Source organism: Gymnoscopelus braueri (assembly GCF_963280865.1).
Source record: "Gymnoscopelus braueri genome assembly, chromosome: 12".
NCBI lineage: Eukaryota > Metazoa > Chordata > Actinopteri > Myctophiformes > Myctophidae > Gymnoscopelus > Gymnoscopelus braueri.
In genome coordinates this window covers 22,731,430-22,746,329 of record NC_137614.1, presented here as the reverse complement: position 1 = coordinate 22,746,329, position 14,900 = coordinate 22,731,430, and the positions used below count along the sequence as shown (strand labels likewise).

At 40.7% G+C, this 14,900-nt stretch overlaps 2 protein-coding genes across 3 annotated transcripts in view; one reads left to right on the top strand and one right to left on the bottom strand.

The window, feature by feature from the left end:
* Positions 1-973: 973 nt before the first annotated feature.
* On the bottom strand, positions 974-11,958 carry commd7 (COMM domain containing 7). Its single transcript, XM_080444851.1, has 9 exons — positions 11,806-11,958; positions 10,931-10,984; positions 9,882-9,984; positions 9,331-9,387; positions 8,740-8,777; positions 4,758-4,848; positions 2,203-2,252; positions 1,855-1,903; positions 974-1,649 (listed from the first exon to the last, which is right to left on the bottom strand). Exons 1-9 carry the CDS (start codon positions 11,887-11,889, stop codon positions 1,573-1,575), a joined length of 603 nt encoding a protein of 200 aa, XP_080300977.1. The 5' UTR covers positions 11,890-11,958; the 3' UTR covers positions 974-1,572.
* Positions 11,959-13,452: 1,494 nt separating this feature from the next.
* Positions 13,453-14,900, top strand: part of LOC308096147 (DNA (cytosine-5)-methyltransferase 3B-like) — a 54,388-nt gene continuing 52,940 nt past the window's right edge. Inside the window, exons 1-2 of one of the 2 annotated variants that reach the window (XM_080443450.1) lie at positions 13,575-13,692; positions 13,734-13,997. In XM_080443450.1, coding sequence (XP_080299576.1) covers positions 13,996-13,997 — 2 coding nt within the window. In that variant the 5' untranslated portion in view covers positions 13,575-13,692; positions 13,734-13,995. Of the gene's footprint in view, positions 13,535-13,574; positions 13,693-13,733; positions 13,998-14,900 lie in introns of those variants that run through there. The other variant, XM_080443451.1, reaches the window with a different exon arrangement.

Below are 14,900 nucleotides of genomic sequence, written 5' to 3'. Positions count from 1 at the left end.
GACCGACTTTCTTTTTTCAATCAATCGACAAATTCTAATAGTTTTTTTATAATCAACTAAATTGATGATTAACCACTTAACCCTGTATACTTCCTTGTACCAAAAAGGGAAAATAACACACAGCACATGGCACAGATCTGCTATTTTCACTCCCCCCCAATTGTTCATTAATTGTAATCGAGGCAAAACGTTTTATTTGCAATAATTGTGATACTGATTTGAAGTCATATCGCCTAGCCCTAATCTGAAATGCTCAGACGGCTCCATTTTTTTAAATACACGCAAATATTATTTTATTTGCTCCCCTTGAGATCCTAGATAATTTAAGAACAACACACAGTGTGTGGCAGCTGTCAGGTGAAGTTCTTGGAAGTCCACACTTACAGTATGAACTTCCTCTTCCTTATTTTGGTTACAACGGCCCTTCAAGCATCGATTAATTACTAAACTGACTCCTTCCTTCGAACTCTCTAGAGGTGTGTGTGTGTGTGTGTGTGTGTGTGTGTGTGTGTGTGTGTGTGTGTGTGTGTGTGTGTGTGTGTGTGTGTGTGTGTGTGTGTGTGTGTGTGTGTGTGTGTGTGTGTGTTCCTCATCAGGAAACACTCTGTTACACATCAACACTGGTTAGTGTTCGGACACAAAAACACAAAACAAACAGAGTGGAGTTTGCTCTCCTTAATGATTAGCCATGGCAGTTATAAGTCTGATGAAATTACTTTAGAAGGGTAAAGGTGAGAGGGGAATTCTTCAAAAAATACATTGATTGACCAGAATTGGATTTTTCAACCAGTTTTTCTCCGGCCAAAGTAAAGTGTATAGTATAGTGTATCAGACGCTATCACACTTGTTTACATTGTATGTTATAGTCAGTAAGTCATTTAATTGAAATAAAACGTCTTCATCCTTATTCTGCTCGAGTGGTACAGTACATACAGTATTGAATGACAAAAATACGGATCCACTCTCTCAAGAATATCATTGTGCTTGAGTCTTTCTTTATCTTTTATTTTATTTTTTTGGTTGATCATAAAGTATAAACGTATGAGCTTAGTTGAAATGATTCTGGAATGTCTCATTCTTCCATGAATTCTAGAACATCTTGACAGAATTCACACAGAATTTTTTTCTTCACTGGTGTTGAGTCCTGGGTCTTTGTCACACGAGCGGACAGACATGCAGTACATATCGTCTCTGTCGGGTGGAAACCTCATATGTCCAAAACTGTTACTTTTCAGGATTCAAATAAAAAAATAGCAAAAGTACCAGATCGACAAGCTCAAAACGCATTGCTTCGTGCCACACTTCGCACCACACTTCAAGCTTGTGGATCTGCTACTTTTGATACTTTTGTGTGATTCTGTAGTATGATGAAGTAGGGCATTAATTTACCAAAAAAAACACAAGTTAGAATATGGAGATAAGATGTTTCTGCCCGACAGCAATGATATATACTACCTTAATACATACACATACAAACTCATATATCTCTCTCACACTCACACACACACACACACACACACACACACACACACACACACACACACACACACACACACACACACACAGACAGATTCAGGCGAAGCATTCCATGCTGGTCTTAGCTCTCTCCATCTCATGGAGGAAGTTGTAAAACTGTGGGAGGGTCAACTCTGGGCAAAGCAAAAACAAAAAGAAATAGCATGTGCATTTGTTACACTCAGGTACTATAGAGCTGAAATATAACAGCTAAAATAATAATCCTGCATATACTGTATTTGCTAGCCATTATTACTCAGTTAGTTATTGTAGTGCTGCCGAATAGTATGCATGTGTGCACCGAGCTGCTATTGTGCTAATAACAGTAGACTCACTCACCCATGTACACATTTTCAGTGGAATTCCCCTTTCTGATCACCAACTTCAGCTAAAACACACAAAGTCCACCTTCAACAAGACTCAACAAAGATGTGTAAACTCTGAAGCTGTGTGTGTGTGTGTGTGTGTGTGTGTGTGTGTGTGTGTGTGTGTGTGTGTGTGTGTGTGTGTGTGTGTGTGTGTGTGTGTGTGGAGAGAGAGGGTGCGTGCTTGGGGGATTGTGTTCTCTTTGTAGTGCTATGTGATGGCAATGTGGATATTATGAAAAAAGTATTTATCTCAATGTGTGTGTGTGTGTGTGTGTGCATGTGTATGTCAGTCGCAGTGCTGTGTTTTGGAAGTTCTCACCTGTAGAAATATATTGCCAACCTTCTGTATTTCACTGGTGCCAACTGTTACTGTAGAGACAAGATGGGTCACGATCGTTACCATGTCAACAGTGACAAAATCATAAACAAAGACATGATGTTGCAGGTGAGCTTCTCTTAAGTAGAACAAGAAATGTTTATTTTGTCTCAATGGTCAACACAGTTTGTTTCAACATTGTTTTCATACTGACACATTTGTTTCCAAGGATCAACAGTCTATATATCTGAACTTAGAGGGACAGTCCCACATACCTGGCAGAAACTAACCCTAATTATTTTTTGGGGAAAAACTCAGTATTGCCCCTGCGGCAATTTCAGAACAGTTGTTAAGAAATGTTGTTTTTGCTAATGGAGCCCCCATGAAATTAGGAGGTCTCCCTCAATGCATTCCTGAGGTTTAATTAAAGTTTTATTGACTGATTGATTGTTTCTCATAGCAATACATTAGATAGATAGATAGATAGATGCTTTATTTGTCCTTGCGGAAATTAATTTAAAGGAACACATTAGCAATAGAGGTTGGCTCATTTCAATATATAAAATAATTCCATGGGGTCTAAACTAGCAAAGCCTCCAAGATATGGCATACGGTTGTCTGATTTGACACATAATCCATTGCAAGCACATGGACACATTCTATACCTAGTCTAGGTGTTACGACCCTCTGTAGGTTAAAAGGAAGTAACACAAAGATGGAGGACGACAAATTAAGTTAAAAACTTTCAGCAGCAGCATATTGTGTTCATACAAGTGACTTGACTTTTTTCTTTGCTCTTCCTCATGGACCTACTTGCGGATTATACCAGTGTGAGTGTCAGTCTACCTTATGTGGATTATGCGGTCGACACGCACTGACATTTTGCACCTTAATCCCATGTTCAACGCACTGGCTTGTCTTTTTGTTTTTTTTCTAGCACCTTAACTAACCATAAGTGTATCATGTACAGTGTACTGTACATATGCTGCTGCTATGCTCACGCACCTTTATATCTTATCTCAGGTACCATGTGTAAATATGTAGATCATTCGTTATCTTGTTTGATCTCCTTTCCCGCCTTGCCCCCCCCCCTCTTCTTCTTCCCTTTCTTTCTTCTATGGAAATAACAATACGATGGGAACTATGCACGAAAACGAATTTCACCCACTTCTTTACTTCTGTAAACCTGTGATGTGACAATAAAGCTGGTTCTGATTTTAACTGCATAACGATTTGCAAGTTATGTTTAAGAGAATTTAACAAACATTGTATTGTAGGTAGAGTCTCATATTGATGTACAGACTGTACAACCTACACTAGTCTAGGGCTGGTGGATATGGACAAAATCAAATATCACAATATCTTTCAGCAACTCCTCTATCGATGTTGCGACAATAATACCAAATTGAGATGACGATATCAATATATTTTTTTAATGTATTGCATCGTGATGTGCTGTGAGCTTATATGCTAGATCTGCTATTTTTTTTAAATGTTTGAAAGTATAAAATAAGGCTTAATAATTAAAACCAGGAAAAGACAACACAAAATCCCAGATGCCTCTAAGAGTCTCGTATCACGATATCAATATAATATAAATATTTCCCAACCCTACCCTAGTCAGATGCTAATGTACATGTAACTGTAAAGGTACATGAATTATTATGTACTACATAATAGCATGACTACTACTACTACAGACTACAGGTCTTTAGATGTCAAGGTGGTATGGAGAAACAATTGAGTCTGATAAAGTAGAGTTAGAGTACAGTTGCTGACTACATGGAGTTCATATCTAAACAAGCTATCAGAGAGCATTACTGTATGTTAAGATCATGACTCAGTGAGACTCCGACTGTTTTATTTTGTGGGAAAATAGACAAAACGTGAGCCACTGAGAGTCACAGATTTAAAGCAGCATATACAGTAACCTTTGAGCTCTGTATTCTGTGAAATAAATGAGTAGGATTTAATTGTAAATGTAGTCTTAGCGATGTCATCATCTCCTGTGTACGTGTGTGTGCAACATTAGAGAGAGGAAACAGACAGCAAAAGGGAAAGAGCGTAAAATTAAGTTATTATGTGAGTTTGGTAACTTTAGAAATTATCTTTACGACAACTGAATGGTTACACAACTCTAGCATGTGCTTCTTATTTAGAAAAACAGCCTGTATGCCACTCACTGAAGAAAAATGCTTCAGTACTGGAGTTTCTGTGACTGCAGTCCGTTTCATTGTGAGTCAATTTTGTCAGCCCATTTTGTATCAGTATTGTCTGAAATAAATCTGTGGGCTATAGTTTTACATTTATAAAATCTACCAAACACACCTCTGATCCCGGAAAACCGGCATGCTATGTATAAGAATACATGGTGGAAGCTTTACTGTGGCTCCTTTACTGTCCATGTAGAAAGGCCACCTCGCACGCCAATATTGTGCAATGACTGTGTGTGTAATTGGGGCTCAAGTAACCTACACAAAACATACGTACACAGAATTGATTATGCTAAGATTATATAATTGTATAATGTGATTTTTTGTAGCTGGGTTTGTCCTTACCTCCAAACTTCCACTCCATATCCACCAGTTGGTTGACCATCACAGTCTGTCCCACTGCTAGCCTGGAGAGCACAGCGTAATGGACACCCCACTGAGAAACACAACACAAAGACAAAGTTACCATAACAGAAAACAGAAATAAATGCACACCACTTATTTTACTTTGAAATACCTATTCAAGATCAAACTATAACACAATGACAATGTTATAACTGTAACTTGCTGTAACCTCAACACAATTAAACCTTCTTGATTAATTTTCCCTGAGAAAATATGAAGTCTGCTGATGTAGCCTCAGAAACATTGTGTGTGTGTGTGTGTGTGTGTGTGTGTGTGTGTGTGTGTGTGTCTAATATCTAAAACCACACCCGTCGTAACTGCCGCCGTAAATGTAGTAATGTGCAATATGATCCTGTGGAGATTACTCTGGGCGATGTGTCTGGTCTCGGCGATCAAGGTTGCCTATAAGCGAGCGCTCCAAAGTGGGAGAATCTATCAACAACAATGGACTCCCCATGACCCGACGCCAAACCACCCGTCGGAGCTGGAGCTGCCGCTCCACACGGAGTTCTCTGACACGGTTCAACCTCTGAATGAGCAGCGGTGGTCTGAATTTCAGATCCGCGAGAGAGCCTTCAGGAAAAGCTTGGATTCGGAACAACGTGACGAAAAACGCCACTTCGTTTCTTCGCGAGATCCTGGAGGTTGGATACGACTCATAACCCTCCTGAATGGAATATTTTTCAGGAATGGAGTTTTCACAGCAGTGAATCACTGGGGACACCCGCTCGGCCTTCCCCTCCTGAAATACGCCGCCCGTGTTCTGAAAAAGTTCCCCATGAAGGAATCACTTCCAGAGGCACCAACGCTAGGACTACTCACCGCCTGGATCGAATCGCAACTGCGGTACATCCGAGAGACAGTGCAGCCGTCCTTAACACCAGCGAGAGGCGACCAACGGAGGAGAAAGGTGAGCCGAAACAAGCTGTCCTATCTCTGGCAATGCAAACGATCCAAAGCGATCCAGATTGTCCTGAACAATAGTGAATTTCCAAGCCCCCCCCCGTGCCCCAATAACTGCGAGCAAGTGCAGTCCTATTATCAGCGGAAATGTCAGGGAGAAACGCGCATTGGCGACCCTCTCCCCATACCACCATGGCACAGCGCGCTACTCCACACGGAGCCAGCCTGCTTCCCCGACACTGCGCATTTTACGCACGCCGAGGTGGAGACAGTGCTGCGCGCTCTCCCCAATAATAAATCAAGTGGCATGGATGGCGTTACTTACGAGTCACTCAAAGCCACACAGCCAAGTGTTTTAACAGCAATCTTTAACACCTGCCTGGAGAATAAAAGAGTGCCTGAGTCGTGGAAGGGTGCTCTTGTCCACAGAATCCCCAAAAAAGACAATATCCCGGACAATCCATCAACCTGGAGAGACATTTCACTTCTTCCTACAATCTACAAGGTGTTTATGAAATGTATTCTTGCACGTGTTTTGCCTTGGCTTGTAGATGAAAATATTTTATCTCCTAAGCAAAAGGCCTATATTAACAGGCAAGGCATGAATGAACATGTGTTTTGTCTGAAAACAGGTATTGATGATTTTAAACATGGGTCCAGTAAATTGTTTACAGTTTTTTTGGATTTCCGTGATGCTTTTGGAACCCTAGCACATAATGTCATGTTAAGAGCCCTAGAGGAAATACATCTACCCCAGGTTTTTATTGACATTGTTAGGGATGTTTACTCTGGTTCATATATACAGGTGATTTGTGGCAAACAGCTCACAGTCCCAATCCCACTCCAAGTAGGTATTAAGACAGGCTGTCCCTGGAGCGCAGTCAATTTTGTACTCGCTATCAACCAATGGTTAAAATGGCTTTGTAGTTGTGCTCCCCCCAATGTAATTTCCCCTAACCCCGTCCAGGGGTATGCAGATGATGTAGTAATAGCCTCCAGGCAGGAGGATGTCATCAACACCATGCTCTCCAGAACAGACTCTTTTCTAGAGTGGTCTGGATTAGAGGTCAAAGATTCAAAATGTGCTGTTTTCTATGAGCGGCGGAGCGGAGGAAACCGCTGGTACAGGTCAAAAACAGATGTCATTCCCACATTTACAGTTAATAACAAGCCACTTAGAGTCTACGCACGTCATGAAACATATAACTATCTGGGGCATAAATTTAACGTGGCAGGGGAATGGGAGGAGCAAGTGAATGAAATTGTCTCTGATTATTCCGGGAGATTGGATTTAATTAATTCATCACCCCTGCCACTCATCATGAAACTTGAAGCAGTCAGACAGATAGCCTTGGTTAAAGTTCAGCATTTGTTTTCCAATGTACATATTCCCCGTAAATTTCTTTGTGAAATGAACAACAGGACTGTGCATATGGTGAGAAAATGGACCGGACTGAACACTCACTCAACACGAGATATAATCTTCCATACCAAGCAGGAGGGCGGACTGGGCGTTCCCAACTTTGAATGGACTTACATTGCCACGAGACTCAGCCATCTCCTCAATATGCTGAACAGTGATGACCAGTACGTCAGAGAGCAGGCCAGAGCCTCTCTGTTTCTGGACCTGCAGAGGCGCAAGGTCCCGCTGGCACGTGGGTCGGAACCAAGCTTCCTGGGCTACCGGAAGAAACCGAGTGGCAAGCTGGACAGCCGCGCCGCCGGATTTGGGGTGCGGTCAGATTGGCTGGACTTGAATGATCTCTGCGGCTGGTCAGATGTGACCCTGGAGTGGGTGGGGCCGGACTCCGAGCCTGTCAACGCATCCGAGGAGGTAATCTCTGACCCCAATATATCTGTAAAGGCCACTATCAACATCTGTGGATCAGGATATGAACTGTCACTCACCAATGCCCGTGGTCACCTCATGTCAGCGCAACAACAACGCCAACGGAAGCACTGGACTGAACTTAGACTGCAGGGAAAGCTTGCCTGTCTCCTGACCGCTGACCACTCTGTGTCTCATACAGTGTTTAAAGGTGTAGCTCTTGATGAGGCCATCATCACCTTCACCTTAAAAGCTAGGCTTCAGGTTTTACCATCTAAGCTTAACCTTTCCATCTGGCTCCCTGACAGCCATAGCCCACACTGTATACATCACGACCACGCACAGATTACTGAAACCATGGCCCACATTCTCAATGGTTGCCATGCGTACAGAGGGCTTTACATTTGTAGACATGATAGAATCGTGGATCTGATTGCAGACAGTATCATTTCCACATTCAGGTCACCTGCACCAATGCTGTATAAGCACTCCACTGTGAAGCCGAGTATGTTCAATCTGTGTAGTGATGTCTCAATGTTCTCTCATATAGCAGCAAACACCCCCGATATTGTTGTTGTTGATGAGAATAGTAGAGAGGTTCTCATTTTAGAGGTTGGCTGTACGTTTGACCACAGCCTAGAAGAAGCCTTTATAACTAAGGTGGTGAAATATCAACTGCTAGAGCAGACCATGTCGCAACTGGGCTACAACTGTAAACTTTTAGTTTTCATATTTGGCAGCCTGGGCCATGTTCATAAGCTCGTTGTTAGAGGCCTTCAGATGGCTGGTCTCACAAAGAGAAAAGCCAAACAGCTAGCAAAATATTGCTCAGTGTCAGCTATCATTGGCAGTCGCGCTGTTTGGAGACGGCGCTGCTATCTGTACCCTTAAGCTGTATACTGCCTGTTTGGCCCTACGTGTGTGTATAACTGTAACTGTGATTGCCTTTGTCGGCACGTATGCCATAGTAACCCACAGTGTGAAATTGCACTACCAGTATTTGTGTCCTTTAAAACTTGTATTTATGTGGACATAAATAAATAATTTAAATGTGTGTGTGTGTGTGTGTGTGTGTATATTTCTAGGAACTAGAGCATAATTTGCCAATTTGTTAGGTAACTGTAGTTAAGAGTATCAGCTAAATCAAGGCTAAACCATCTAAATGCAGTAAGTGGAAGGGCTGAGATTTACCTGCTGTGAAAAGTGATCAGCTTTGTCTTCATTCAGTCCTGGGTGATCAATAGGGATAATCAAATAAAAACTAGCAATACGTTTTTTTCTTTTTATCAAACTAATGATAATGCACAGACCTCTCAACATGGTATCAATGAATTTTGAGTAGGTCTATCATCATGAATCAGTTTTAAAACTTAAAAACATTTAGGAGTCATGGGGGAGTCTCTTCTCTTATTTTTCTTTGTTGAGACAGATAATAGTCAAATTGAGGCAGCATTACTGGGATTCAGTCCTCAGCAAGGAAGGGTTATATGTACTGTATCTACCAGAGGTCTTAACCACTTTGACTATGGTGTCTCTATTTTGGGCATGTCAATATATATAGACTTTTAAAGAATTTACACAAATTGTGAAGATAGCATAAAGAAGCTCACAACGTGTCGCATCGTGACACTCTGTGAGCTATTTTCACATGACACCATCATACAACAAAATAGGAAAAAATAGGTCTTATGCTTTTATAATACCTTATACAACGCTGTTGCGTTGTGGAGTACAAATTAAGCACTCTTTGGACTTTGTTAGTGACGAATATCTTTGCCATACCTAATGTCAGAAGGTCTTCTTTGACCTGCTCGGCTGTTAGATTCTTCTTCAAGGCACCTGGAGAAAAAGAAGAGGAACAAAGATTATTTTAAAGGCGTTTCAAGAAAGAGAGGCCAGAGGGTAAGGAGATGACATGACGACACACAAGCTAGACTCAAACTCATGATGTATGTCATGCCCAGGTGTGTGCTCATGAGGTACTACTGTATGTGTGCAAACTGGCGGAGCTAGAAGTATGACCTGAGATCCTTACTGTGTAGAACTAGGACAATAAAGTCACCTGACATTTCTCCTCACCGGGTTTCGTTTGACTTAAGCACTAAGTGAAGCAGCTAAAGAATGGAGTGGGACTAAAACTGCAGTTAAAACATACATTATAAAGAGGGACAGAAATGTAGAGATTCAATCCAAACTAATCCAGGGCCCTTTTTTAAAGATAAATGGTTGATAAGAGTAATTCTGTGTGCATCTGCTGGATTTTAATGGCCTTTGCATGAATTAATCAACAGAAAGAGATAGACAGACAGGTTGAATTTTATTATCATTATCACCTTGAGGCACCAGTAGAACACTCTTCATCAGATTCCTTAAAGGTCCAGAACTCATCCCATGTTCTCCTGCAAACTCACTCAACTGCAGCATGAACCGCTCTGCCTACACACATGCACACATGCACGCACCCACGCACGCAACACACAAAAGCATCAATCCAAAAACACACACACACAAATCAAGCATCAATCCATAAACACACAAACACAGACATTGCAGTCATTTACTTTAACTGCTATAATTAAGTGCAGAGGACCAAGTAAGACCCTAAATCTCCTTTGGTTATTGGTACCCGTTTCTAGTCCCCGTAAATGACTACCAATTTATTCCCTCTCACGGCATGGCTCTGCAGGAGTCTAGCCGTTTAGAAGAGAGCCTGTGTGTCCGGAGCTAACCTCGAAAAGCACTGGGCTGATCAGCGCCAAAATGCCAGTAGGCCACAGAAGTACCTCCGCTAACCTTTTTCAAATACGTTTTATACTTTATTAATTTTTAATATAAGTCAAAGAGACTCTGATCGGATGAAACCTTCACCAAATTGGGAGTTATACGTCATAGATATGTAATAAACTGACGTCATAGTCATGTCATGACTGACACCACGGGCTGCCCACAAGAAGTCCAAGAGCCACACTGTTTTTATTCTTGCACCTTAGTGGTATCTCTTCACCCCTGTATCTGTCCTTTGTCTCATAATGCTGTGCTGCAATGACAACTGAATTTCCCTCGCAGGATCAACAAATGTCTGTCTGTCTGTCTAGTGTGAGTGTCTATCACTTCGTAAATGGGCGATCTACAAGCTTGTAGATCATCTATTTTGGGGCAAGTAACAAAGTATAAATGAGGCTTAAATCATCAGTGTCAACTGCCCATGTTCCATCAACATGTTATTTATGTATGTTTGTGCATAAATGTTTCTCAACATGTTGTGCCTCATGTTTGTGCATGAATCTATGTTTCTTCATGCATTTCCCCCCAAATATTTGGTTATGCATGTTTGTTTATGCATGCATGTTTCTCAACATGTTTAGTTATGCATGAGTCTCACCTCCTTCGGCTCTAGCAGAAACTGGAAGAGTATTTCAGTCAGGCGCATAAATTGCTGCAAACAATGACAAAAACAATGATGTCTCATTAGTTTATTTTAAGCGGTAGCTTGATCCCTAACTATTGAACATCAAGTTGCCACCCAAAACTATAATTATAAGTGATTTCCCAGTCTTTATAACCTATAGCATTGTCATTTTCATAAAGGCAGGTTCCACATAACTTCAGAAATATGACTGGCATGCAATTTTAAGTTGAAAAGCAAACCCTAAACTTTCTGTGATGACATTTTTTAAATAACCGTGTTCTTGTGTAGTCACTGCAGTGGTATATAGTATACATAGGCTATTCAAATAGCCTATGTATAAAATAGGGCTGAAGTGGGTAATGTATGTTTTATAATACAATAATTTATATCTGCAAAGTAACTACTAACTAAAGTTTTCAAATAATTGTAGTGGAGTAAAAGTACAATATTTGCCTCTGAGATGTAGTGGGGTAGAAGTAAAAAATACCTCAAGATTGTATTTAAGTACAGTACTTGAGTAAATGTACTTAGTTACTTTACACCACGGCTCCCATGTGTGATCAGGTTACTGTATGAGGCTGTCAGCCTGTCACATGAATCACATGACCTGCCACACTGTCACTGTCATACGATTTGTGCATAAACATAGTAGGGCAACAAGCTACATTTAACAATAATATACAGCACAAGACTTTGTCATTTGATACAAATTTAACTCTAGTTGTATGACTGCTGTTACAAAGCAGTAACGCAGTGTTTACAAGAAGAATGATACATGGTGACTTGGTAGCTGTACTATAGTGACTTGGAATAGTTAGTATGTTGCAGAGAGAAAGACAAAACAATACCTGCTCGTTGAATTTATTCAGATTTTGGAAGTCGTTGCTGACAGAATCGGGTAAGACATCTTTAGTGAACTGTAACTGCAACATTGTTGCAGAGAATGAATCCCTGGGAAATGAAATGGTTGGTGGTTTATTTTATTAATTCTAGAGGACGGACTTCCGTGTTCTCCGGTGCGCATGGCGCATGCGTGAGCTGCCAGCCCAGCCTGCCTGCTGTGGATTCACTCCAGCACTTTCACAACTATGCGCTGAGAAGCATAGAAAGTAACTAAGTACATTTACTCAAGCACTGTACTTCTACTACAATCTAATCTACAAGCTCACAATGCATTGCGATGCAACGCACTGTGAGCTTGTAGATCTGCTATTTTCAAAAAAAAACAACATTTTAATACTTGTGAAATGGGACATTCTGCAATGAGTACCTTTTAAACTATATTTTGTATACTTTTGTACTTTTACTTCAGTAAATTTTGAATTCTAGACTTGTAACAGAGTATTTATACATTGCAGTATTGATACTTTTACTTAAGTAAAAACATTTGAATACTTTTTCCACCACTGTATGCGCAGAGAAGTGCCAATGCCAATACACCCCTCCTGCATGTTGTGAAAAATACATTATTACACCAGGAGTAGACTCTCAGGTAAATGTAATACACACCAAATATGTTATGTGAGTGTAATGTAGGATTGACAGTTTAGCTGGTTGGGAAGTTGTGACCACTGTGGTGCTGAGAGGCTTCTTCTTCTCTTTGGGGGTGTTTATTAGTAAAACTTCTTTAGAGAAAGTGCTGTTCAAAACACAGTCCCATGTTGCAAATAATAAACCATAAAAGGAGCTTCGGAGATGTAGTCCAATAATCTGTAATAAGTAATAATCTGTCAAGCAGAGAATAGCTCTTCACTCAACAAATGCTGCAAACATGCTGACAAATTAATGCCGCTCTAATCAACAAACCTGGGCTAAACTAAATTGAACACACCTGGCCCTGGGCCTGTACTGTAATTCAGTCCCTCTCTCTAGGCTGAACACAATTATCAATCAAGTGATACAATACGCATAAGGTCACCGTGACCCACGTAGCTAAATAGTCCTTCATCACAGTGAGCTAATTAATCAATTAATTATTTATTTAAAAAAGTTTTAAAACATGTTTTGTCAGTAGAAAATAGACCAGTGGTGTGAAGTAAATGCTTCGCTTCTACCCCACTACACCTCAGAGGCAAATATTGTACTTTTATTCCACTACAATTATTTGAAAACTTTAGTTACTATTAGTTACTTTGCAGATGTAAATTATCATATTATAATACATGCGTAACCACTTTAGCCCTATTTTATACATAGGCTATTTGAAAATAGCCAATGAATCTACAAGCTCAGGGCTGTAAATCTTCTATTTTCAAACATTGTAGTACTTTTACTTTTGGTACTTTAAGTATATATATTTTACTGCCAAAACGTTTGTACTTTTACTCAAGTAACATTTTGAACACATGCCTGTCACAAACACAGAGTATTTATACGTTGTGGCATTACTACTTTTAATTAAGTAAAAAATATCTGAGTACTTCTTCCACCACTGGTGAAAGACAAGGAGGGGAGGAGTGACACCGGCACCTTGGAAGAGCCTTGATATTTCCGCGCAGCCAATCACTCCTTTTCTCCCTCCTCTCTCACTCTGTCCCTCTTTCCTAAGTAACTGCACGCACGGCACGACGGACACAGGTAAGCGTTTAATACCCCCCCCGACACACATTCATTCATCTGACTTTATAGTGTGTGTGGGTGTTCAAGAGAGAGTGAGACAGACAAACAGACAGCGAGAGAGAGTGAGAGAGAGCGAGAGAGATAGTGAGACTGAGAGAGAGTGAGACTGAGAGAGTGTGAGACTGAGACTGAGAGAGTGGATGAAAAAATAGTTAAGACAGAGAGAGAGAGAGAGAGAGAGAGTGTGCACAAGTTCACAACAGCAGAGGAGAAAGTGACTTTCTTTTGCAGCATGCTTCTTGAGTGGAAAAGGTGAAAAGTTCTGCTGCAGGACTAGTTAGATTTTTTGTTTTATTTGATAAGAGTTTTTTTTATAGGGATTTTAGAAGGTGAAGAAGATTCTTTCGAAATATTTTCCATCGCGGAAAAAAAATCCAACCATTCTGAGGTGGCAAGGTCTGCAAGGAGCGTGCGTGGTTATGTAAGTGTCATACAACAAGGACTAAACAGGGCAAGTATTACTGGAATTTATGGGCGAATGACTTATTACGGATGATTTGATTTGCCATGTTTAAACTTGCGGTAGTTATTGTTCACAGAGTCATTGTTGTTTGGTGATGTTTTCGAGCACGTTGTGAAAAGTTTACAGTCGTCCAGTATGACCATGTGCAGTTGTGTGCACGCTGTCTGTGTCGCACGTAAACTGCAGCTTTCGCGTCAGGGTTGCCAAGTCCACTTATTTTTAAGCGACTTTGGGATTCTTTTTCTGTAAGGTTGCTTAGTTTGGTAGTTTGCGGGTTGCCTTTTTTTTGGCCTTGTTTCCTAATGTTGTTTAAACCAGTGGTTCTTCAACATTTTCATGTGAAGGACCCCGAAATTAATATGTATTTGTCCGCAGACCCCCCCCCCATCTGAAAATATTTTGTCCCAGGGACCCCCCCATACACGATTTGAGTTGTTAAAATGTTTCGAAGATATTCCACATTTTACACATCTTCGAGATCTTTTTGAAAATAGCAGATCTACAAGCTCACAACGCGTCGCGATGTGACGCGTTGTGAGCTTGTAGATCTGCTATTTTCAAAGGGCTCATAGCCTAGTAGCTTCTTTTGGGCTAGTTTTCATAGACCTGGTTGCTTGTTTCTCTCCCAAAACCTGGCAACGCTGCTTCGCGTACAGATGTTGCATGCAGGTCGAAACTTATGTTGTTGTTTTTAACGAGAATGTTATGTATTGTGTAGGTCTAAATGTTGCATGCATTTGATCATTTGAGTGCATTTCAGCGTTGCTCTTTTTGCACTCGCAGTGGTGTAAAGTAACTACATTTACTCAAGTACTGTACTTAAGTACAATGTTGAGGTTTTTTTTAACTTTACCTGAGTAT

Bases quoted from the DNA above. Each gene is read 5' to 3' on its own strand.
- commd7 (XM_080444851.1), bottom strand. From the start codon at position 11,889: ATGTTGCAGTTACAGTTCACTAAAGATGTCTTACCCGATTCTGTCAGC. The intron at 10,985-11,805 runs GTATTGTTTTGT...CATTGTTTGCAG, and splicing joins TGAATAAATTCAACGAGCAG to CAATTTATGCGCCTGACTGA. The intron at 9,388-9,881 runs GTGATAATGATA...CTTTTTCTCCAG, and splicing joins TGTTCTACTGGTGCCTCAAG to GTGCCTTGAAGAAGAATCTA.